Source organism: Marmota marmota, unplaced genomic scaffold (assembly GCF_001458135.2).
Source record: "Marmota marmota marmota unplaced genomic scaffold, marMar, whole genome shotgun sequence".
In the NCBI taxonomy this organism is placed as follows: Eukaryota; Metazoa; Chordata; class Mammalia; order Rodentia; family Sciuridae; genus Marmota; species Marmota marmota.
The window spans coordinates 16,671,896-16,697,094 of record NW_025999880.1 but is presented as its reverse complement, the minus strand read 5'-3'; the positions used below and the strand labels follow the sequence as shown (position 1 = coordinate 16,697,094).

The 25,199-nt window shown below is 54.9% G+C and overlaps 1 protein-coding gene across 4 annotated transcripts; it reads right to left on the bottom strand.

The window, feature by feature from the left end:
- Positions 1–1,641: 1,641 nt before the first annotated feature.
- Positions 1,642–24,992, bottom strand: LOC107150587 (junction plakoglobin). 4 transcript variants are annotated; one of them, XM_015495718.2, is made up of 14 exons: positions 24,837–24,992; positions 14,330–14,542; positions 12,544–12,803; positions 12,133–12,371; positions 11,139–11,340; positions 9,965–10,109; positions 9,736–9,839; positions 8,271–8,609; positions 6,211–6,366; positions 5,885–6,004; positions 4,149–4,299; positions 3,926–4,047; positions 3,193–3,232; positions 1,642–2,939 (listed from the first exon to the last, which is right to left on the bottom strand). In XM_015495718.2, the coding sequence occupies exons 2-14, from the start codon at positions 14,535–14,537 to the stop codon at positions 2,788–2,790; spliced, it is 2,238 nt and encodes a 745-aa protein (XP_015351204.1). In that variant the 5' UTR covers positions 14,538–14,542; positions 24,837–24,992; the 3' UTR covers positions 1,642–2,787. The 4 variants fall into 4 exon arrangements, with proteins under 4 accessions (XP_015351204.1, XP_015351205.1, XP_048647419.1 ...); XM_015495719.2 differs by lacking the exon at positions 24,837–24,992 and adding an exon at positions 24,268–24,291; XM_048791462.1 differs by lacking the exon at positions 24,837–24,992 and adding an exon at positions 20,276–20,293.
- Positions 24,993–25,199: the final 207 nt, after the last annotated feature.

Sequence of the window (25,199 nt, the reverse complement as noted above, 5' to 3'; positions counted from 1 at the left end):
TTTTTTTTTTTTTTTAATCTTACTTTTTTTTTTTTGGTTGTCAATGGACCTTTATTTTATTTATTTATATGCGGTGCTCAGAATCGAACCCAGTGCCCCACACATGTCAGGCAAGCACTCTTAACACTGAGCTACAACCCCAGACCCCTTGTTTCCTTTTTGACCAGGCTGCCAGGAAGCTCAGAGCCTCGTGTGAAGCTTGATGGTGGGTAGAATCAACCTTCGACATGAAGCTGCTTCCTGCCCCCTCCTTTCCCTTGCCCCCATTTTCTGTTAGGAGGCTTAATCCTTTCTCAACAGCCTCTTTTGAGAAGATGGGGTGGTAGTTGGCTGGGTATCTTTTTTGGTCTCTCCAGCTCTTCTCCACTCTGCGCTGGGCTTTCTGGTTTCTGCCTGAGTTTGGCCAACAGCAATCACCAGCAGGAGGGATTGAGGTCACAGCTTCCTGTCAGGAGCCTCATCCTCAGGGTCCTGCTCCCAGTACACATTCCCCACTTCCTGCCTCAGGCTCCAGCCTGGTGAGGCCACGGTAACTAGCCCAGGGTATGTCCTCTTCCTGGCTCTATGCTATACCACCCACATATTTGTAAATTGTCCCTCTATCAAGTTTGCAAATTTCCCAATTCAGGTGTTTTCTGCCGAAGTCCTGAACATGGAGAACAGATAATGAGCACTGTTAATCTCCTCCTTGTGGCCCCTGAACACTATGTCCCCTCTCCCCTCCAAAGGTTCTTGTCAGCAGAGCTCAGTTCAGTGTGTCATCCCCTGTGCTTGGACTATCCTGCCACCTCCTAATCAGGCTGCCTGCCTCTGGTCCAACACCCCATCCCACTGAGGCTCCATGGCCCAGCCAGCCCTGACCGACTCCAGCCAGGTGTAGAAAGCAGCCCTGCAAGGGCGGCCACAAGTACCTCCTGGTCTCAGGTGTGCCGGGTGCATTGGGACCAGCCCACTTCAGAAAGAACCCAGCACTGTGGGTAGGGAACTGTCAACATAAAGCTCACAGAACAACGTGACGGGTGAAATGACAGTCTATACCACCAGGGAGCATGGAAGAAAAGCTGCACAGCTCAGTCTGGGGTTGTTCCTAGGGTCAGATGCTACTGGATGAGCAGGGGAAGGCAGGCCAGGCAGAGGTGGGGATTGCACAAGCAAAGTCCAGGTAGCAGGAGACAGCACAGAAGATACCGGCTGGCACCACATGGCTGAGTGCAGAGTCGGCAGCAGGGGACACCTTGGGGAGTAGGCGGGAGCTGGGGAGGGCCCACCGCAGACCAGAGGGGCAGAGAACCAAGCAGGAGGCCACAGGGAGCACAATATCTGCACACAAAGCAGGACTGGAGGCAGAGGCCAGAAAGGAGCTTGCCCATTAGAGAGGAACAAGGCCTGGCGTCCCTGAGGGCGGGACTCACCCCTGTCATGTCTTGCCCTGTCCTAGCCTCCTCTGAAGGTTCCAAGCTACAGCCCTGCAGCTGTGTGGGGATTAAACTGACTCCTCCAACACTCCCTTCTCTCCCACGGTTCCTGCCCTGTCTTCCCCACACCTCAGGCAGCCACGAGGACACAAGGTTCCAGCCAAGGAGGGAAACGGGGGAGGTCCCTCATCTTCCCATACCCCACCCCTAAGTGGTTTCCACCGGATCTGTGTGTTATTTTTATTTTCTTTGCTTTGGTCTATACAAAAACAACCAATAACCAAAAACATAAAGCGATAATAATACACTCTCGGCTGGGACCCCTGCCACCCTCCCATACCCATGTGCAAGGGATGGTAGGGGAGTCTGAAACAGGAAGGGAAGAGAAAGCCCCTCACCGCACACCAGAGGGGTCAGCAAGAGCACTTCTGGGGGTCAGCTGGGGCAGTGGGGGGGGTCAGGGTGGGAGATGTCCCCAGAGCTTCTCCAGGAGGGGCAGAAGTCAATTTAGGATCCTAGAGAGATTGGTGGACGTCCGTTAGAGTAGGGGAGTCACTTTCTGCATCTCCGTCCTGTCTCCCTGGAAGGTCCCTGAATTTTTCAAAAGAAGCTTTGGATTTCAGGGGTTTGGGCCCTGAGCCTGGGTCCTGGAGATCCTGGGGCCTCAGAGCAGTTGGTCAGGGGAGTTTGGTGAGAAAACCTGACCCAGAGAAGGGTCCAGGCAACTGGGGACAAACAGGTCAGGAGGGCTGCTGGGAGACACAGGGTGGGTGGCTGAATCTAAAGCTTTAGCGGCCACGGCCACAGAAGTGGGGCAGGGAGGTCAGGCGGGCCCTGAACCCACAGCCCAGGACAGAAAAGCAGGGGCAGAACACCATCCCAAGAAACCCTGGGAGGACTTCGGAAGGCGTGGAGTCCAGCAGGAAGTCACAGCCCGGGCTCCCACGGCTCAGGCACTTTTCTGTCTCACCCCATCACCTGCACAAGAGCCTCTCAGGCGAGGAGCCGCATCTGCCAGGGGCACAGACCCAGGGACCAGGGACTTGGTGTCCCCCAGAAAGCTCAGGCCACTCCCATGACACTCGCCCACCACCCCAGAAGGGCCAGTTGTCTTTCCTTAGAAAGAAGAGGCTGGAAGGAGCAGGACTCCAGCCCCAAGCAAAGGTACAAGGAGGAGGCAGCCAGAGCATGCCTTACTTTGGGAAGCTCAGCGGCAAGGGGCTCCCATACTCCTTCCCCCCCCCGAAACAGAAGCCAAGGTTTCAGCAGAGAAAATGGAGGGCTCCCATCAGAAGGAGGTTCATGAGAGGGAGAAACAGGCACCTCAGCAGCCTGTGAGCAGGCGCAGGGTGCCGTACTGGGTGGGGCCCAGCTAGGCCAGCATGTGGTCCGCAGTGGGGTAGGGGGGCCTGAGGCCATCGCTGTAGGTGTCAATGGGGTAGTCCCCATCCATGTCCATGTGCATCTCCAGGGGGTCAAGCGGGACATCACTGGAGTACATGGGGCGGTAGGTGGCATCCATGTCTAGGGACAAGAAGGGAATTTGTCTGGAGGTCTGCAGGCCACGCCACAGGAGTTGGTCTAGGTAGCCCTCAGCCAACTCCTCTACCCCTGCCCACCACCAAGGGCCCTACCTCCTTCCCAAACTCCCACACCAGGGGATCTAGACTGGAGTCCAGGTGGAGACCACAGAGTGGCCGCCATGATGTGTCCTCCCGTCCCTCTCACTTGCCAGAGTCTAGGTTCTCTGGAATCCTGAAGACTTCTGGTCACTTACCATCGGCATAGGGTTCATTGATGGGGATCATGCTCTGGGCCTGGGGAGGGAGAGAAAGCAGGAGGTCTGCAAAGGCACGCTCTAGGCTGGCTCTCGGCTGGGGACAGGGAGGGACTCCTAAAAAAGGGTCTAAGGCAAAGTGGAGATCTCTTGGCGGAAGAGGATGATGAACTCATGACCTTGGGCACCTCCTCAGGGTGTGGGTCTTGTGCTTGGGGGCTCCCACAGAACCAGATCTGGGGGGGTTGGCAGGAAGAGAACTAAAGAATGAATACGGGGCACTGCCCCAGCCAGGCCCAGGACACTGCTAGCATCTTTGCACAAATTAAAAAAGGGAACCTGGGCTGGGGGTAGAGCTCAGTGGCAGAGTGCCTGCTCGGAATGCACAAGGCCCAAGGTTCAGTCCCCACCTCTGCAAAGAGAAGAAAAAGGTGCCCTTCCTCAAACCTTTTATATCCATTTGGGCAAAATGAAATTGCTACTATTTTAGGTCAAAAACAGATACGAGGTGAGGCTGGGAAGGTGGCTCAGTGGTAACAGGCTTGTCTGACATGTGCGAGGACCTGGGCTCAATCCCCAGCACCGTGGGGGCGGGGGGCAAATACATGGTTCCATCTACTGACTCCATCTGCTAGGAAAATCAAAAATGATCCAAAAACAATATAAAAATCTGTGAAGCCAAGGATGCAGGTGAAGGTTCCCCAGAAATTCCAGTTCAACCTCGGATACTCACAGCCTCCCAGGCAGCGGGGTCATGCTTGAAGAGGGAGTTGGTGAGCTCCACGGACACGCGCTTGCGGTAATCTGGGTTCTTGTCCTCAGAGATTCGGAACAGGACAGCGGCAGCATAGGTGGCTGAGCAGAGAGGGAAGTTACAGCCAAGTCCATGCTACCTCGGCCACCGCTGGGGAAGCAAGGCCGGCCTCCCCTCCCTGGCCCACAGCCCAGCCCCTCACCAGTGCCCTCGTTGCGAGAGTGCAGAAGCTCCATGAGAGGGGCAGAGGCCCCCTCGGCATCAATGGCATCGGCTGCCTCCTTGTCCTGGGCCAGCTCACAGAGGACCCCGGCGGCCACACGTTGGATGTTCTCTACTGACGAGTACAGGAGCTGGAGGACAGGACAGAGGACAGGGAGTAGTGCAGGGCACGAGGATGAGGCCCGCCAGGCAGCACGGCCCACAGCCCTGCCCACCCCTTTCTGAGTTTAACCTAAGCTTATGCCACAAAATGCGAAAAGCCCAAGAAGGCATAAAGAGGCGGAAAGGAACAAGCCAGCCATAATTCCCCCGGTGGACAGGCAGCTGCTAACACATTGCCATATTCCTGCTGCATTTTTATCACAGGCCAATTATTGTCCACTGTATATAATTCTGATGATTCCTGCCTTTTTCACTTGCTATAGTGGAATAAAGCATTTTCCTATGTATTATGTTTAAACTTTTCCTAAACATGTATGCATTCATATTGAGAGAAAGACTAAATGCTGAAGATTAAATGCAGTGCTATGAGACTGAACAACAGGTCGCTATGGAAGGAAGCCATGGCACTAACCCTTTACTCTGCTAATTCAATTAATAAGAAAATTTTTAAAAGCAAAAAATTCTTTTTTTGTACCAAGAATTGAACCCAAGGGTGCTTAACCACTCAGTCACATACCCAGCCCCCCCACACACTTTTTTTTTTTTTTTTTTTTTTTGAGACAGGGTCTCACTAAGTTGTTTAGGGTCTTGCTAAGTTGCTGAGGCTGGCTTTGAACTTGCGACCTTCCTGCCTCAGAGTCCCAAGCCTCTGGGATTGCTGTTTGTTTTTAAATACTGTAAGTAACATTGTAATTGTTATCTCTGTGTATACATTTTTGTCCTTATTTGTTTAAAATTTGTTTTTAGTTGTAGATGGACACAATGCCTTTATTTATTTTTATGTGGTGCTGAGGATCAAACCCAGTGCCTCACACATGGTAGGTAAGCGCTTTTCTAATAAGCCACAACCACAGCCCCAATTTTTGTCCATATTCTAAGTGACATTAAATTATTTCATAGTCTTGGATTTGAATTAGTTGGTTGAAAGATAGGAATATGAATATTTCCAAAGCTCCCTATAAATACTGCAAGGCTGCTTTCCAGACTGCTCCCCACCAGCAGGGTATGAGCCTATTTCATCAAACTGTCCCCTGCGCAGGGCACACTCAATTATTTTCCTTTGCCAATTTGATAGTAGAAAATGGGCTCTTGCTGGGGGACAAGTTTCATTTCTCTAAACTCCTGGGGCTGAGCATTGTTTGTGTATGAGCCTCCTGGGAATTACCTGTGGCCTCTGCCTGCATCTAACTCCTGGGACTTAGTATTAATGAGCTTTTAACACGAGGGCTATTGAACCCCTGCCTGTTGTGGTACTTGAACATATTTTCCCAGTTTGCTGTTTACTTTTTAGGTTGTCTCTGACATACAGATGGCTCTAATGTTCCTGTGGTTGAATCGAAGATTTTTGTTTCTTCGTTTGTGATCTCTTCCTTTACTTCTGAGCTTAGAAAGCCATCACATCTGTGAGTTGCCTGGGTACTCACTCCTGGTGTGGCCACTCCCTTCCAGAGACCTCTCAACGCCTGGCCTGGGCCTCCCAAACCCATGACTCCCAATCTTGCCCTCTTGGCAGTGGCTGAGGGGACCTCCCCTTCCCACCTGCCCCAGACTCACCTGCACAAACAGGGGGATGGTATTGAGCCGGAAGATCTCCATGCGGTTCATGGGATCCCGGGCGAGGATATGCAGGGCTCCAGTGCAGCCCTCCACAATCTCCTCCATCCTGACACCATCCTGCACGAGAGGAGGCATGCGGCATAAGGACAGGTGGCCCTTGAACAAGCTCACCACTCCTCCCCACAATGACAGACTGACAGATTTCACTGGTCCTTGGAATCAACATCCAATGCAGCCCACCTCCTCCTTTACATATACACTTAACATTGAGGACGCCCTGACACCCAAGGAGGGCTGTCACAGGTACCACCAAGTTCACTTACGGTGTAGGGCTGCTGTGTGCCTGCAGCCACATGGCGCTGGGCATCCTGGTGGGCCTTGACCAGCAGCTGGACAAGGCGGGGAATGACGGCCGCCTCCTGCAGGGGGGCATGGTTGGCCGGGCACAGGGCCAGATTCCTGATAAGGCCGATGGTTGCCTTGTGGGAAAAGGGCAGAGATCAGGGGTACTTCCTGGGCATCTAGAGGACCCCAGTTTCCCAGTTTCAGTATTTCCTTCCTCTGCTGTCACCTCTTCTGCCCTGCAGGCCAGACACACACACTGGGAGATCTCCAGAGGACGAGATCACTCCCCGCCTGGGTCCCTTATTGTGGAGGACCCGTGAGTCCTCTCGTCTAAATTTTCTGTTCTTTTCTTGTAGTACTAGGGACTGAACCCAGGTGCTCTACTAATGAGCTACACCCCCAATGCTTATTATTTTTTTATTTTGAGACAGTTGTCCAGGTTGGCCTGAAACTTGTGGTCCTCCTGCCTCAGCCTCCTGAGAAGCTGGGATTACAGGCATATGCCACTGCACCCAGCTCGCTTGCTTTTCTAATTCCCAAACCCTGATTATCAGGAAATCTTTGCCACGGTTGACCCCAAAGCCTCCTGCTTGGTGACACTCATACTGCAATCAATTTCCAACAGGGCAGCTCCAGGATGAGTTCCCCTCCCTAGGGACCTTGACTCACAGCCACCACTCTGACCTCCTAGAGCCCCTCAGGATCTGGCAAAGCAATTTGTCACATCACTGGATGCTCAAAACAAGAAACTGGTAGGGCAGGGATGAAAGTCATGTGAGAGATGAGGATGGGAACACAGGGTGTCACTCGTCACTTAGCTGCTGGGTCAGGATGTAAATACTATCAGCACCTTGGCTCGTAGCAAGGACCAAGCAACAAGGAGGGGATCACACTCGCCACCATTTTTTTCTCATTATAGATCTTTTTTCAAAAATATTTTTAAATTGTTGATGGACCTTTATTTTATTTATTTATATACAGTGCTGAGAATTAAACCCAGTGCCTCCCACATACTAGGCAAGTGCTGTACCTCTGAGCCACAACCCAGCCCCTATAGATCTATTTTTTAAATTCAGTGTGCATAATCGCTGAGCGTCATTCTCATCTGCACCGCTCAACTGTCTAATATTTAGCGAGTGGCACACCCCCAGGGTAGTGGAGTTCCTGTGGCACTCACGAAACCCTCGTCAATGGTAGTTTTCTCACTCCCTAGCACCAGATGTCACCTTGCCTTGGGCTCTTTTCCTTGTTCCTACAAACACACACCCCATCTGCCATAACTCTGTCCCCTGCCTGGCTGCCCCTGGCCTGCCATCACTCCCCCACTGGTTATGAGAAAGGATACACATCCCTCCTCTATCAGGAAGCCCCTGAGCAAGAGGCCCCACCCCCCCATTCCCACCTCCCCAGGGCAGGGATTGAGCACCCACCCCCAGAGCGCTCCCTTTCTTTTTCATTTTGGCACTGTCCTAGTTTAGCAGGACATGTAGCCATGTGGCTGGTGGTGACTCTTCCTAATTTCCTTACATCTCGATGAGGCCCAGTAACCAGGTTCTGGGGCGGGAGCCAGAGTGGGTCCATGTTCTGCTGGCCCCAGGCCTCACTCCTTCCCCATGGTGGGGGCACACAATCCAACCATCCGCGTGGGAGCAACGCTGTCATCTAACCTTCTGTATAAGGAACGTGCTCTGTGGACCAGCAGTATCCCCGGGAAGCCTGTTAGCAACACAGTCTCCCAGGCCCAGCCAGGGGCACTGAATCAGCTCCTGCAGAGGAATGAGACCCCCTCCCCAACCTAGGCCACACGTGTGCACGTTGAACTTTGAGAAGCTCTGCTCTAGGGGTGGCAGAGGCACAGGACAGAAATCATCTGCGTCTGGGGCAAAGCTGATGACAATCGGGTTTAAACTGCTCCATGAGAGAGAAATGAACTTTGGCCTATCTGAGCCACTGTATCTGGGGCCGCTTTACCAATGCAGCGCCTGGCCTGCACAGGGAGCTGCCTCCCCTCGCTGACCCCCAGGCAGGGGAGTTGTACCTTGACCAGTGGCCACTGGTTTGGCTGGTTGAGCAACTTGACAATGGCTGGGATGCCATAATTGAGGCGCACAGAGTTCTGAGCCATCTCGGCCTCAGGATGGCGGCTGGTGAGGTGGCGCAGGGCACAGACAGCAGGCTCTGTGATGTCATCCTTGTCGCCAGCACGCAGGATGGCATGGATGAGCGCCTCCACGCCACTGTTCTGTGTCACCAGAGTCTTATTCTTGCTGTTGTTGCAGGTCAGGTTGGAGAGGGTGCCCGTGGCACAGGTGAGGACGTTGACATCGTCCACACTCAGCTGGTTCACCAGGATCTTCAGCACACTCTCCAGGCCCTCCTGGGGGTAGGGAGAAGGGCATGGAGAGTGAGGGGGTGCCAGCTACAGGAAGCCTTTCCAAGTATGTCCAAGCAGAGCTGATGGCCTAAAGGGGTAGGCCTGCCTGCACATGCCTGGGAACTTTCATCCCATGACCTGCTGATACCCTGGGAAAGGGTGTTACTAATCCCTAGAGCAAGCAAGGCCAAGAGGCTCAGAGAGGTGGCGGGGTTTGCCCAGATACACAGCTATGGTCCGAACCCAGGCCTGTTACTAAGCTCCACACTCTTTCCTCTATCCTACCCACCTGGCCCTGGGCCCTCAAATGAGGCAGAGCCCTGCCCTGGCCAAGGGCATCTTGGCCAATGGAGGCCTCTGGCCTAGAGGAGATTGTCAAGGAGGTCACATGCTTCTGTGACCAGGCGACCCACTGTCACACACTTCCCACTTTTCTGGCCTCCCCTGCTGCCCTCTCCTCTCCAGAGGTCTCTAAGCCAAACCTACTTTCAGGAAAAATCCCTAGTTTGGAAGCTTCACTTCTCCAGGGAGAGCCATGAGGGCCTGTGATAGGACAGAAAGACCCTGGGCTTTGGGGACACACAATCCGGGGCTGGAACACCAGCTGCCATTACTACCTATGACCATAGGACATTACTTAAGTCCCTGAGCCTCGGTTTCGTCATCTAACCAGGGCCGTATACTCCATCTCCAGGTTGCTGAAAGGGTTAAACAAGCTCAGGTCCACAAGAACCCTAGCCCAGTGTGGAGGGTGGGGGCAGGCTGCTGGCAATGGTGGCCAAGGTGGAAGGAGGGACTGAGCTGCACCTTCCCTCAGCTGTTTTCAGCCACTGGGGCCCCACAGCCATCTTCTGGTACGCTGCTGCTCCTGGCCAGGGTCCAGCCAAAACTGTGCCTCTGCTGCCACCTGAACCTTTGCTGCTTAAAGATGTCAGGTCCTTCCTCTCCCCTTCCCAGATCCCTATTAGGATTAGAATCCCTGTCCACATGGATGAGGGCCTCCAGGGCCTTTCCAGCCTCTGCTAAGAGGGTGGAGGATTCAGAGGCTCCAGTCCTCCCCAGCACCTGAGGTTGGACACCCAAACAGGAAGCTGCAGAAGCTGGCCCTAGCCCTGGTCACCTCCCTCACCTGCTTGGTGGCCACATCCGAGAGGTTACGCAGAGTCCAGAGGCAGTTCTGCACCAGGCGGGGGCTGTTGCTGGTCAGGTGCTTGCCCAGGGCCTGCATGCCACCTGGGGCAGGGAAAGGGGTCTTGTCAGCCATAGGGGAGCACAGCTGACCCAGCCTGGCTACAGGGCAGGACCCCCACTCTGACCCTTCCAACCACACAGGTCACCCTTGAAGCCATCATACTCACCAGCCTCCACAATGGCAGGCTTATTGCTGGGACACACGGACAGCACCTTGAGCACGCGGCTGGTAGTCCAGAGAAGCTTCTCATAGCTATAGTTCCGCATGATCTGCACAAGTGCCTGGGGTCCTCCATTGGCCAGGATGATCAGCTGGAGGGAAAGGGGGAGAACGGGTATAAGGCAGGGAATATGGCAGGGGAGGAGGGAGATATAGGATAAAGCGGTCATTACTGAGCTTCTGCTCAAACTTGAATAGCTTTTGTGATGATCACGTAAGCCAGAATTTTAAGAAAAGGATAATACCCAGTGCTGACGAGGACGTGGCAAAATTGTACTCACAGCCACTGCTACTGACGACAACGGAAATTAGACCATCTGGGTAAAAGCCCAGAGCCCTGCTGATGAAAATTTTTTCTATTCTGGGAAAAGTCATGTGCCCAGAGATGTTCATAACAGATAAAGAGGGAAAACTGGTAGCAATCTGAGTGTTCTACCCAGCAGGGCGCAGCAGTGCACATCTGCAATCCCAGTGACTTAGGAGGTTAAGGCAGGAGGATCACAAGCTAGAAAACAGCCTCAGCACTTAGTGAGACCCCCCGTCTCAAAATTTTTAAAAAAATGGGGATGTAGCTCAATGGTAGAGCATCCCTAGGTTCAGTTTCCAGTTAAAAAAAAAAAAAAGAAAGAAAGAAAAAGGGGAAGAAAAAAGAAAACAGATGCAAATCCACACACTGCTATGACTACAACCAGATGTATGTATTTATAAATAAGCCCCTAGAACAGCACTGAGGAAAAACATCAAAATAACAGCAGTGGCCAGGCACAGCGGCACACTCCTGTAATTCCCGTGACTCAGCAGGCTAAGGCAGAAGGATCACAAGTTCAAGATCAGCCTCTGCAACTGAGGGAGACACCGTCTCAAAATAAAAATAAAAAGGACTTCAATTACTAGCACTGCACCAAAAAAAAAAAAAAAGATAACAATAGCTATGAGAAAGATAAGGGTATTTTTCTTTATCTGATCCTCAAAATCATTCTCAGAATTCAGAAACAGGGTAAAACATGTTTATCTGTTTAGCCATATACATCATCTAGAAGCACAAGGGGACACAGGCCTAAAGCCGGCAGGGTGGGAGGTTATGCAAGCACAGGCTGCAGGCCTGGGGTGGGGGCGCCCACCTTGCTCTCCTGGTTGCCGTAGGCCAGGAGCTGCAGGCAGTCGGTGGTGATGGCCAGGAACTTTGGGTTGTTCTTGTTGAGCAGGGGCACCATCTTCTGCAGCCCATCTGCCAGGCGCACTGCCATCTTGGCACCCTCCTGGTACAGTAGCAGGTTGTGCAGGGTGGTGATGGCGTAGAACAGGACTGACTCCACAGGAGAGCTAGGGGTGCAGAGGAGTCAGGTCCCTGCCTCTGGTATTCTCACCTTCTGCAGGAAGCCCACCTCATACCAACACCCCCATGGGAATAGCTCTTTCTTAAAACGTTATGTCTCTGGCATGCACAAGGTCCTGGATCCAAATTCCAGTACCACACACAAAAAATGTATCAATCAAATCAAATCCCATCATCCCTTGAACTCAGTCCCACTCTTATACACCAAGCACTTAGACATGACCGCTTCTGCTTCTGAGCTCCCCTCTGGTGCCGAGCACGTGGTAGGTCCCCTCAATACCTTTCCCTGTGGGGTAACAACCACGTGGAAGGGTAAGTACCAGAGAGGCCCTGCAAAGGGTGCAGCTGGGAGGGAAATCAATAACTCTACCCTCAGGGAGCTCCCAGCCTGGATGAGCAATGAGGCCACTCAACATCAGCACAAGACAGGAAAGACAAGGTCACAGGGGCCTCACCTATGCTACTCCCTCCACCTGGAACCATCGCCCTCACCTACACTAACCAAACTCCACCCATCCATCAACCCTGCCGCAGGAACAAGTCTACCTGCGGGCAATCTCGGGCATCTTCGGCCACAGCCTACCTGTACCCTGATAACTGACCTGCTGCTTACACACCTGTGCCCCCTGCGAGGCTGTGTGCCACTGAGCACCAGGAGAGATGTGCTTCTGCACCTGGCACACAGCAGGTGCTCAGTGTGTTTAGGGAAGCTCAAAGAAGGGAAGGGGAAGCCCTGGTGAGGGGAGCCCTAGGCTCCCGCAGTGGGAAGGGACGAGCACCTGAGCATGCGGACCAGGGCAGGGATGCCGCCTGACTTGAAGATGGCGAGCAGCCCCTCGCGGTGGTGGGAGAGGTTGTGCAGGATGCTGGTGGTGCAGCGGGCCGTGTCCAGGTCACTGGTGTTCTGCATGGTGCGCACCACGGCCGCCACCAGCTGGGGGGAGCCCATCAGGGCCCGGCGGGATGCCTCCTTCTTTGACAGCTGATTCACAATCATGGCCGCCTTGGTCACCACCACCTGGAGGTTGGGAAAGAATGGGGGGACGTGAGCAGCTGGGCCAGGACCCACTGCTGAGGAAAGGAAGAGGCAGGACCCCTTTCCTCTCAGAGAAACTCAAGTCAGCCGCCTCAGGCCCAGGGGAGTCTGGACAGGACCTCCCTCCCGACTCCCCCTCCAGGCCCTCACGGACCGGGTCCTCATCGTTGAGCAGTTTGGTGAGCTCGGGAAGGGCCCGGGTGGCCAGCTCAGCATCGTCCTGGTAGTTGATGAGATGCACGATGGCCGACTTGAGCAGCTGGGATGGCTCAGCCAGTCTCTGCAGGTTGGTGGTCTGTCCCTCCACCTGGGTGGCCAACAGCAATGAGCTGTCCTCGCCTGTCACACCTGGACACATGGCCTCCCGCACCCGCTTGGCTCTGGCCGTCGTGGATATCTGGTACTCAAGATCACCTGAGAGCCAACAGAATGGGAACAGAGCTGCAGGAGGAGGATGGGGAGGACCCCGGGGGGCAGGGCAGGAGGTGTAGACAGCCCACCTGAGTCCCCTGGGCAGCCTTCCACCTTGACCAAACTCCCAGAGCACCATTCATAGTTCTGCCCCTAACCATGGCACTGGGGGATCATCAATGCCTCAAGATTCCTCATCTGTAAAATGGGGTCCCACCTGTTAAATCCAGCACAGGGAATTCCTATGACAATTAAATGAGATCATAGTTGAGAACTGCTCTGGAAAGTAAGGTCTCTTGTGTCTGGCACCTCTCACTACAGAAATGTTAGTAGTAATTATTAATAAAATTAAGTAATATTTTAAGTACTTATTATTCACCTGGCCATGAATTCATTCCTTTTCTTTTATTTTCTTGTCTAATCTTACAACTACCTATAAGTCAAGTATATTACTATTTCCACTTTACTGGGCACAGAGGTCACAGACAGACTCAGGAGCCCAAAGCCCTACTCTGAGAGTCCCCAGTGGAGACTTCAGATCCCCCCTCCAGGTTCCAGCCCCTGGGGAGCCCCATGAGTCCCACAAGTAGGAGCCCAGGCACCCCCACCTTGATGACTGTCCCAATGCCCCAAGGGAGAGGCAGGCAGAAAGTTTACTCTAATTGCTGGGCAAGGAGACATCACCTACGTGGCTTCCCACCTGGATGCTATACTTTGAGTTCCCAGCACAGTGCCGGGCTCTGCCCAGCTGAGGCTTCTGCCTGTGGCCAGGGAAGAGACCCAGGGTGCAGAGGCTGAGCCCTGCAGAGCCCCAGCCAGGCTCAGTCCACCTTGCACTCTTCCAGGTCCCAGAGCTCATCCTCTCCAAGGCCTTGAAGGCACCTGGGGACAACAGTCCTAGGGTCCAGATGTTTCTCTCCTCCAGAAGGGAAGAGACACCTGAATTGGCAAGGTGCCCTTCCCCCTCCCTCTACCATGAGACTAAGCGCCAGAACTGAGTCAGCCACTCCACCCTGCACTTGGCCCATCTCTATCAGCCCACGCTGGCCTAGTCTGGGCTTGAGCTCAGCACCTCCTCCACCAGGCTGGGGGCTCCCTGGGGCTGGAGAACTGTTTTTGCCATCAGACATAAGGCTCCTAGAGCAAAAAGGACATCTTCCACAATCCCCAGGTCCCCTGAGGGCAGGAATCATGCCTCGCCATCATATTCCCATGCGCACAGAAGGCAAAAACTGCGCCTCTTCTTCAGATTGGTGGCCCCCGATCCACACTAAGGGTTCATGGAAGAAGAGTCTGCATCCATCCCACACGGGAGACCCTGATAGCTAAGCCTCCTCCCTCAGATTGGGCGGGCTCCCGTGAGCATGAGCTGCCTCCTCATTCAGACTTCACAGGTCCCTAAGAGTAGGAAGTATGCCTCCTCCTCAAACCAAGGGCGCCTCCTAAAGTCTGCCTTCCTTTGCTCTGATGTTCTTCCAGGGGTCTTCTGGGTTTTTCTACCCCATGGAAAAGCCCCCAAAGGTGCTGACCTTGGTTCTGGGGCACCCCCTGGGTGTAGGTGGTGGTCTTCTTGAGCGTGTACTGGCGCCCACAGGCTTCGTCCTCCTCCATGATACCCTTGCTGCTGACGGAGGGCACACAGGTGTTGGCACCTGAGTGGATGCCTGAGTCGTAGGTGTACGTCTGCTGCCACTCAGTCACCTTGATGGGTTGTTCAATCAGGTTCATTACCTCCATGGTGGCTGTGGGAGTGCACAAGAGAGCCAGGAAGTCAGCTGGCCCAGTGGCCTTGCCCTAACTTCATCCTAGCCCCATCCCCACCCCAGCCTCCTCCATTCCTAGACCCCACCATCTCCCCTGATCCCACCATAGCCCCAAGGATCCTAGGTGGCTGTATATGGAAGGGTACCAGGCCCAGGGGGAGCAGTGGTGTGTGACTCGGGGCTTGCGTCTCTGACCTCGGGCCCACTATGAGGGAGAAGGCACTTGGGGCCTCCAGCAGCCTCTGGGAACCCAGGGACCCACTCTTACTTCACTGGGCCCCTGGGAAAGCTGTGGAGGCGGGGCGGTGAGGTGGTGGCACTCTAGACATTGGCCAGGAACTGGGTGGGGCAGGGAAGCTGTCAGACAGGTTTTTCTGGGGCACCAGAGGCTCCCTCAGAGATTCCTGGATCTCACTTTCTTGTGGGTCAAGCAGGATCACAAAGGGCCCCAAAGGCTTCCTCTCTCCCAGCTCCCTGGCTCCTCAAAGCTTTCCCGGTGCTGAGAACACCACAGACCCCTCAGATCTCAGCTACCACTCCTGGCAAATTCACATCTCTGTTGAGCCTCAGTATCCTCATCTGTAAAACCCACCTACACCTCCCCGGGGGCTGTTGTGAGGACAGACAGGAACGCAGGATGGTATTAGCACTGACAAACGGCAGGCGTTCAGCGTTGGAGGCCATGGCTGTCACTGTGGGCACCGCCTTACCCCCGGAAGTACTTTCTCACCTTGAACCCAGGCTTAGGGCTATGGAGTGGGGCAGGCTTCTGGGGTGGTCACTGCCCCTCAAGAACCCCTGACCCTCTCTGCAGAGACTTGGGGGTGCTTGGAGGTTGACTAATACTTTGAAGCAGGTGTGTGAACCACCCATATGGTCTGCCTGCCTCCTCTGTCTTGGGGACTGACCTGCAGAGGTGGGTGACTGGAGGAGAGACAGGAAGCTACGAGGGCCGGTTCTGTGCCAGACCTCTCACCGATTCTGTCATCCTCGTAGGCGCCATTTCAAAGCACACACTCTGTTCCCACATGGACAGATACGGAGCCTGGACCAGGCACAGGCATGAATGGCACCCATGTCTGCTGCCTTTGCGTGTCCCAGGTGGCCTCAGAGAGCAAGCCAACCCCAGGCTGGTCTACCCATGAAGAGGGCTGGCACCCTGCCCCTCAAGCTGGTTGTCCCATGGGGATGAGGGACTGATGGGAATGAGGGTGGGGAACCAGAGCAACCTGGCCCCACCCCAGGAACAAGAGCACCAGGGACTTCTTCCCAATGACAGCCCAGAGCCACCCTGGAGGAGGATGACAAAGGATTCCTCAGGTCTTGTTCCCTTTTATGGCAGTGCACAGCCCCTCCCCTGTCCTGAGCGCACCTAGTACACACAGGCAGAGGCAGAGCCAGACCAGCTCGCAGCCACCTTCTTCCTCTGCTCCTGCCACACTGAGTGACTCAGAGTTTCGGGCCGATAAACAGAAGCAGGCCCAGGACACCAGACGGCAAGCTCTGTGCCACCAGATGTGCACAGCTGCTCCCAGGCATTCGCCAAGTATGGCTATTTCGGGAGGCAACCCCCGCCCCCGCCCTTCCCATGCACCCTGTCCCCGGCAGCAGACAAGGGTCAATGGCAGGAAACCAGGGGCTTGGAAGAGACAGACTCAGGAAAATCCTGCCTGGCGCTCCGCCTGCCTCCCCCATCCCACCCGCTGCCCCAATGGCAGGTCCCAAGAGAGAACCAAGGAGCTTGGGAGGGGCCATCTGGGCAAAGAAGCTGCCCCTAGGGGGAGGAAGAAAACTGGACATCCGAGCACTTGAGATGAAGGTGAAGCACAGTTATAATAACCCCCCAAAACGCCCCATTCTGACCAGGAAAGGCCCTTTCTCTGCCTAACCCTAGGGTCATTCCAGAGGGGTGGGGTCCTCACCCCAAGTCACAGGGACCAGCCTCTAATTAGAAAGCACCACCAAGGTCCAGGCCATGGGGAGTTTCTTCGAAGGCCCCTCATGACCCCCAGCAGCTGGGCCTGGAGCCAAGAAAAGCTAAGGGCCAGACAGCTGCCCAGGGCAGGACAGAGGGACAATGATGGGGACAGGGGGTACAGGCACCCAGTTGCCTTTAATATCAAATGGATCTCTTTCTTGCGGTCAGGCATTTTTTTATACCCAACTTCTAGGAAGGGAAATGGGCTGGGCATGATGGTGCACGCCTGAAATCCTAGCACTTTGGGAGACTGAAGCAGGAGGATCCCAAGTTCAAGGTCAGCCTCAGCAACTGAGTGAGACTCTGTCTCTAAATCAAAAATAAATAAAAAGAACTGGAGATGCAGTTCAGTGGGAGGCTACCCCTGAGCTCAATATCTAATACCAAAAAAGTGGGGTGGGTAGGGTGGTTGAGGCTCCCCGTGGAGAAGATGGTGGTGTTCTGCTCCTATCCAGGTTTGTCTCACAGTAGGAACAGCACATGGTCCACCAGGCAAGACTGATGGAGCTGAGCCCTCTTGCCAAGGGAGGAGGGGGCTGACGTGGCCGAGGGTACTCACAGGTGAAAGAACACCCCGCTGCACATCAATCATCTCAGGTTCCAGACCCAGTTCCACAAAGTGCTGGGAGTCCCTGGGCAATTACTTTCCATCTCTGGGCTTCCTCTACAGAAAGGGTGGCTCGGGTCATCTCAAAGGAATGCTGATGTCTAAGATCCTAGTAATAAGTGACCAGGATTCCCATGCAGATGAGAGAAGTCTGAGGATGAGGTCAGAGTTGGACAGAGGTTCAGGGAGTGGACAGGCACTAGAACTCTTCCCAAGGAGAGGACGCACTGACAGATATTCTTGCAACAGGAAAGCAGGACTATCAACCTGCCCCACCTTTCTCCCTCCCTTCTTCTGAGAAAGACCTGGGAAATTCTCCCACAAGAAACAAAAGTGCAGATTTGGCTCTTCACAGGGGTGGAAGGCCGCACCCAGTTTGGTCTCATTACATTCCACCCTGGCCCTGGAGTCAGACCTCCCCCATTGCCTTGGACAGAGACAGGGTGGAAGCAGGAGACGCCGAGGGCCCTGCCCATGAGCCAGGCCAGAGAAGGCACAGACAGACAGACCAGGGCGGGTTTCTGGGCCGAATGGGGGGAGCCTTTGTTTAGAGCATGTTCTACTGTTGGCAATAGGGGAGGGTGAAGCCAGCTGAGAGATCACAGGGAGCAGTGGGGGACAGCTCAAGGACAGGAGGAGAGAAGACACAGGGCCCTGACAGGGTTGGGAAGGATCCTTTCCCCGCCCAGTCCAGATGGAGTAGGAGCCTGCAAGGAAGAAACGAGCGGCTGCGGGTGTACCCTGGAGTGCACCTCGTCCTTCGATGCACCCCTCTGTGCAGATAGCCTTCTGCCCCAGTTAGCACCCACTGAGGACGGTCAGCAAAGGGCACAGCTGGGCTGGCTGCAGGAGGCCACGGGTCAATAAGACAACCAGAAGTGAGGACAGGCTGCCTAAGAGGCTATGCTGGACCAAGGCTTGGAAATACTGCATCTGGGGACTAGAAGGCAGGGAGTTATAGGGCTGGGACCCCAGGGTTCCTTGAGCCAGAGGCCAGCACCCTGTGCAGATCCACATCCAAGGCTCAGATAGTGACGGGAGGGAGCAGCAGGCAGGAGAGCAGGGCATTCTGAGGCAAGCAGGGCTCCATGAGGTTCCACCCCTCACTGGCTGTGCACAATTGGGCAAGTTACTCCATTTCCTTAGACTCATTTTCCTCGTCTATAAACAGAGCCAATCAAGCTACTCCTTTCTTCAGTCAGCTGCGTGAACAGAACAGCTGTGACTCTGGAAGCGGTCTGTGGACAGGAGAGGTGAGCATTCTCCTCGCATTAGAGAAACAGACACCAGACAGGAGGCGGCAGAGATGGGGGCGGGCAGGGCAAGGTGGATGGCAGCCTGCCTGCCTTTTCAAGACCCAGACTGCCTTTCTCTGACTCCTTGGATGAAGGCTAGGAGAGGAACTGCCTCCCAGGTCTAGGCCAGAGGCCCCTGAGGAAGCAGGGGTGCATGGCTAGAGAGAAGCTATGTCCAGTCCTGGGCAGGAAGAGCAACTTGGCCCAGGCCAGGTGGAGACACTCAACTCCCCCTCAGCAGTTAGATGCCGCTTCCTGCAGCAAGGGACAGCAAGGCCAGTTAGGGAAGGGTTTTTCCCATACAGCAGCCTGGGGAGCCGGGTTCAACAGGGTCCTGGCCCATAACCTCCCCCACTGCTCGGGCCAGCAGTCCCAAGCACAGGTACAAACAGAGAGCCAGACATCACTGCTTCCCTTGGGAGCCTTATCTCCCTCTTCAGGCTGGGGCTTCCCAAAGGGCCTCTCCCCCAGGCTGGCAGATTCAGGCTCCTTCACCCCCACCCTCACCAACAAGTGCTGCAGACTAGAGGGTCCTGGGCAGACACCGGGGTCTGCATCAGCAGAATGGTCACCTCAAGAGGGCAGACACTAGTGGAGCCAGGGCTGGCCAAGCAGGGGACGAGAGAAGACAGGGAAGCTTCCGGAGGAAAACCCTCACTTCCATTCTGGAGGACAGCCCAGGCTGTGGCCTGAGCACAAGCTGGGAGTTGGGGCGACTCAGGCGGCGACCCAGCTGCTATTTGTTTTCCTCCTTCTGGGCTCCCGCCCAAAGCAAACAAACCCGAGTGGGAAAATGAAGGGGATCTGTAGGAGAGGGAAATGCCCCGGCCAAGTGGCGTGACCTCAGGAACCTCTGGGCTCCCCTGGATTGGGCTCCAGCTGGACCTTCCATTCCCTCCTGGGGACCCTCTGTGGGCACAATCCCAAGCCGGCAGATGAGCCCAAACTAGGACTCCTGCGAATGGAAAATAACTTCAGCCACAGCAGGAACAACAGCGAAGGGCTACTTGTGTTGGTAATTCCACATAGCGACACCCTCATGGCACTACCCCTAGCCACCGCCGGTGGGGCCTGGACAGCCTGGTCCCTGGTCAGCCCACTCCTCAACTGGACCCCGGCTGATGTCCGTTCCTTAGTGTGTGATTCTGCAGGAAGGTGACCTGACCCTCTCCTGGGAGAGTCAAGGAGGTCTGGCTGCGTCGCCCCCACACGGGGCACCCTAGAGAAAAGCTAGGCTTTGGAAGAGGCTCGGTGACAACTCATGGTGTCCAGAGCATGAGCTCCCCAGCATGGAGGCTAAAGACCAAAAGGGCGCCAAGGAAAGAGAAGGGGAAGAAATGGGCATTCTGAGTAGTTGGCTCACAAAATTGGACAGATGGGGGAAGACGGAGATAGAGAAGAATCCACTGTCTCCAGTCGATAAAGACCGAAAGCTGATCTTCCAGCCCGGAGGGTCCTCAAGGCTGAGCTCAGGGGAGGAGTTAGAAAGCTTTCTCACCAGGCTGGGCTGAGGATAGCTAGAAAATAGGGCAATCCACCTCCCCAGATCTCCACCAACCTCAACCAGGTCCCAGGAGAGGCCTCAGGATGTCACCTGCAGTAACACAAACCCCAAGGACCTGCCCCAGTCAGCCACACTGCTTTTTTTCTCTCCACAGGGTCTCTGGGCCAACCTTTTCACAGATGCCTGTCCCCCTCACTGCCATCTGGCTCTTAACCCAAAAGATACAAGACAGCTCTGCTGGGTTTTTGGTATTGTTCATTTCTTCTGCATGAAATATTTCACTGAGTATGTTCTGTCCCAGGGACCCCAGCAGGCCTCAGACTCTCACCCAGAGGGAGCTGTCCCTCCCAGACAGCAAGACCCCTCCTCAGGAGAGTCGACTCGGAGCCTCCACTCCTCCATCGCTCTCCTTCAAGGCAAGATCTCATCTGTGAGTCGCATACAGGGGCGCATGCCTTCAGGAGGCTGAAACAGGAGGACCACAAGTTTGAGGACAACCTCAGAGACTTAGCAAGACCCTCAGGAACATGTGAGGCTCTGTCTCAAAATAAAACATAAACTAAAGGATTGGGAAGCTGGGCATGGTGGCACGCGTCTGTACTCCCAGAGGCTCAGGAGACTGAGGCAGAAAGATCTCAAGTTCAAAGCCAGCCTCAGCAATTTAGGGAGGCCCTAAGCAACTTACCAAGACCCTGTTTCAAAAAAAAAAATACAAAGGGCTGGGGATGTGGCTCAGTGGTTAAATATCCCTGGGTTCAATCCCTGGTACCAAAAAAAAAAAAAAAAAAGACGACTCATTTATAATGTGCAGAAGTCCTTCCTCCTGTCTAGCCTCTATTCCTTCCATTAGGGAATCAATCCCATTTCTTGCTTTTGTGTCCTCAGTGATAGAAAATCACAAGCCAGGGCTGGTGATATAGCTCAGTTGGTAGAACACTTGTGTAGCATGTGGGAAGCCCTAGTTTCAATCCCCAGGACCACCAAAAACCAAAACAAACAAAAACCACCACATGTCCATCACCCTCTGGAGAGCCAGAATGAGTTCCTTCTCTTTCCTTCTCTCTTATACCAAGGCCCTTAGTCTTCTCTTCACAAGGATCCATAATCCCTGTGTCGGAGATCCCCTCTTGCCCTCAAGGGATGTGACAGTCTGGTGGCGAGAGGCTCAGTAATCAGACTGCACCATCACACATGGAGAACCCATTTCTATTTTGTTTTCCCCGGGTATTGGGGTTTGAACCCAGGGCCTCATTCAGAGAACCCATTTCTAAGACGGTTTGCAGGCTTATTCTGGTATCAGGTGCCCAGCTGGCAGAGGTGCCAGATCCAGATCCAGGCTGGTCTGACAGGACAACCTGATACTAGTTCCTTCCTCAAAGCCCAAAGCTCTGGCTGATAGCACCCAAGACTCTCACCCCATCACTAGAAAGGTCACCCACCCAGCAGCAGCCTACTACAGCCCCCAGGCCTCCCAGCCTCCAAAGCACAGCCAATTCCCCTCCACAAAGGCCTGGAAGCGCAGGCCAGCACTGTTCAGCAAGACACCCGGCCTAAGTCGGACTCTCATTTCTCTCCACTCCCCAGGGAGCAGCCCCTCTTTATCTTGGCACAGCCCCAGCCCCAGCCAAGCAGGCAATGCCACTTCCTGTGCAGGGACAGGCCCAGAAAGCCAGGGTTCTTACCTAGCACAAGCTGTGGGACAGCATGGCTTTAACCTATGCCCCTCTTCCCTCCTGACATCCCCTAACACTCACCAGAGCCCTTGGCCTTGGGGAGCTACCCCTCCATCAAGCCACTGGAGAAGTTTTCAGAGTGCTGGCAGCTAGGACATGAGTCACCCCACCTGACAAACCTGTCCCCACCTTTACCACCCACACAGCTTGCTGGGCCCTTCTGAATTCTCTTCTTCCCAATCTAGCAGAAGCTGTCAAAAAGAGGCAGCAGAAAAATTCTTTCCAGGGCTGGGGGTGTGGCTCAGTGGTAGAGTGCCTGCCTAGCACATGTGAGATCCTGGGTTCCATCCCTAGCGCTGAAAAAAAAAAAAAAAAAAAAATCCTTTCACAGCTGCAGAAGAACCATACGGCAGAATGGGCTCTGGGCTTGGAGCCAGAGAACCCAAATGCCAATTCTGGCTCTGCTTGAGTCCCGCTGTGCAACCTTGGGCAAGTTACTTGACTTCCCTGAGTTTTAATTTCCTCATCTAGAGGATGGAATTGATGACACCTGCTTCTTTAAGGGTAGCCAAAATGAGTACATGAGATCAGTGAGGAAAGTGCTTGGTATCCACAGTCTCTTCTTAATTTCAAGTTACCATTCATCAAGTTCTTACTTAGTGGGTAGGATTTATTATTCCTATTTTGCCAAAGAGGTGATTGAGGCTTCAAGAGAACTTTGACCAAGGCTACACCAGTAACGAGACACTGGGCTGGGACTGAAGTCCAGCTCTGTCCAAGTCCAAATCCCTGAACTCAGAACTTCCCCCTATCTGGAGAGGTGTCCCCTACTCCTCTCCAGATAATGAGTCCTTCTGCAGACTAGTCAACTGTGCCATGTCATTCTAAGGTAGCGCTTGGTGGGGAGAGCACCCCCTCTCATCGGCACCCACCCCATGGGCCTCCAAAGGGGAGAAGCTGCCAGCCCTCACCTCACCTCCTTCGTTCCCACATGCTGCATTCTCCAAGCCTCAGCCCTGGCAGCCCAAACAGCGGTTCCAGAGGGAATGGGGTGGAGCTAGGGTGCGGGGGAGGGCTCCTGTCACCCAAGCTGGGGCTTGATCTGGCAAGAAAAGACTAATTGGATCCTATTTCTTTCCCCCTCCCTCCTGTTCAGTCAATAGCCAGTTTTCACCAGGCACCTCCTAGCAATACTTCCTCAGTATTATCTTTTCATCTCAGTCACAAACTAGATTAGCTCAACTAATCATTTAGTCAACGTAATTACAATGCCTTCTCCTCCCCCACTTTGGCAAGAGAGGAGGGAAAACAGGTTGTTTAGGCACAAACTCCATGTCCTTGGAGCTACCTAGGGGTGTACATATATACCCCTCCATTCCTAGGGCTGAGTTAGAGCCTCACCAGGACGCTCCAGAAAAGTGGGTCTGACCCCTGGTGCCCACTTTCCCATCTACAGTTAAGAAAGAGGCAATAGGTTCTTTCCACGGGAATCAGGACAAGCAGCCCTGATAATCCCCACCCAAATCTTCCCCCTGCCCCAAGACTGAGGGAGAGCCCCAGCCCTTACATTCTTGATTTGTCCCCCAAGGAGGCTGGGCTCCAACTACCTGCAAAAAGACCACACTTGATTTTTAAAAACCAGTATAGCAAGCCTGGTGGAAATCAGCCAGGGGATGGGTTCCCAGGGCACTGGGGGAAGAGGAGGCTAAAGCAGCTCTGCCCCAGGGTGCCTGCATGGAGGAAACCTTCCTCAAAAGACCTTCCTCCTGTCCCACTTTCCCCACCAAAGGCTCTCAGGAAACCGGGGGATACAGAAAGGGCTGCAAAGCCTCCAGAAAGAATGCACCTTCATAATTCACAAATCAAATGGAAAGCAAGCCCCGGTGCACCCAGCTCTTCTGCCTCAATTACCAGCCAGCTAAGGAATATTGGGGGATGGGGTGCAGGAAAAAAAAAAAAAAAAGACAAGAACAATCACACCTCCAGCCCTCCTCAGCTTGGCACCCACCCCATTCCTGGGGAGGGGGCAGAGCCTGGAAGAGCCAGCCACTCGCGCAGGCCTCATCCAAGGGGGTGTGGTGGTCCCCGGAGGCAGGAAGAGACGGAAGAAGCCGCTTCCCCTCTCGCCCCCCCAACCCCGGGCCCCACCTCGGGCCCCAGGGGCCCAGCAAACAGGATGGAGGTGGGGGCAGGGAGGACGGGGTCAGAGCGCAGGCACTGGCCCACGTTCAGCCTGGAGCCGGCTGCGGGAAGGCACTTTGCTCCAAAAGGACCCCCTGAGCCTGTAGGAAGCTCTGGGCAAGGAAACAGGAAAACCCCCAGAAAAAGGCGCCGCGGTTACTTCCTCCTGGAAAGTTTGTTTAGGGTGATTTTTCAACAATATGAGATTAGAGAAAAAGGGTATTGCTGTTCCCATATCAACACTGGAAGCGCAGCTACTGGAAACTGAGCGAGGTGACCCTGAATTCTCTCTACCCGTGCAGACCCCTCCCCCGCACGCCCCAGGCCAAGCCGAGAGTGCCAGACACCAGAACAGCACTGAGCCCGGCACCAGCGCCCTCGTCACCCCATCCCACTTCCCGTGGAGGAGCCATAGCCCGGCACCCACCCGGGAGGAGGGAGGCGCCGCAAGTACTCCTGCGCTCACCTGCTCAGCAGGTGGGGCCCGCGTCGCTGGGAAAATGTGAGCTCGGCCCCCACAGTTGGGCAAGCTGGGCGCAGACAATAGGGCCCCACCCAGGCCTGGGGGAGTAGGGAGGGAGGGAAAGCGAGGATGACGCGTGGGGTGGGGTGAGGGTGGCCCCGTAGAGACCAGCGGCAGCAAGTTTCCCAGACGGTCAATTCCCGACTGCAGAGTGAGCTCCGGAACGCAGGCAGAGCAGGTCAAAGTCTTCCCCGCCAGCGCGGGGCGGGAGCCAGGGACGCGGCGTCGGGCAAGCTCCCCGGGCTCCGCGGGAGGCGCGACCCAGGAGGCACCTGCTTTGATCCCTCCCCGCCCTTCTCGGATCCCGGGCTCACGAAGCCCCGAGGCACTCTCCGCCCGAACCGCGTACCCCCGAGACGCCGCGCACAGGACCCTAGCGCGCCCCCTGCCGCCGGTGCAAGGGGCGCTCCCTAGCACCCACCCTCACCTGCCCTAAAACGGGTGGGACCCCCTTCTCGGTCGCTCGTCATCCCTTCTCTCTCCCCAGCTCTACCTGCCCTGATTGTCCGCACCTGCGTGTGTGAGCCGGGCCGGGTCGTGGTTGGGCCGGGTGGGAGCCGGCGCGGGCAGCGAACTGAGCTCGGCGCGCTCGGGCGGCGGCTGCTCCGGACTCTGGCCAAGGCAGCAACTCAGTAAACGAACAAAAGGCGAAGGGACCTGACAGCCAAGCCACACCTCTCGCCCCCTTGAAGCTCCGCCCCTAAGGAAGACGCCCACCCACAGAAGCGAACTCACTGGCTGCTTCGCTTGAGTGTCCCACCGAGGGGCGGAGCCTCGCGCCCAGTCCCCTTCCACGGCCGCTTCTGTTTATGCGCTCCCCATTGGCCCCAGGGACTGCCTGTCGACTCTGGGGATGGACTCCAACTTCAGGTCCC

What these genes read in the sequence shown, in the direction of transcription:
- LOC107150587 (XM_015495718.2), bottom strand. Translation starts at nt 14,537, where the DNA reads ATGGAGGTAATGAACCTGATTGAACAACCCATCAAGGTGACTGAGTGG. An exon ending in ACGGCAACCAGGAGAGCAAG is followed by an intron (nt 10,110 to 11,138) that starts GTGGGCGCCCCC and finishes CTTTCCCTCCAG; the next exon opens with CTGATCATCCTGGCCAATGG. An exon ending in CTCTCGCAACGAGGGCACTG is followed by an intron (nt 4,048 to 4,148) that starts GTGAGGGGCTGG and finishes CTCTCTGCTCAG; the next exon opens with CCACCTATGCTGCCGCTGTC.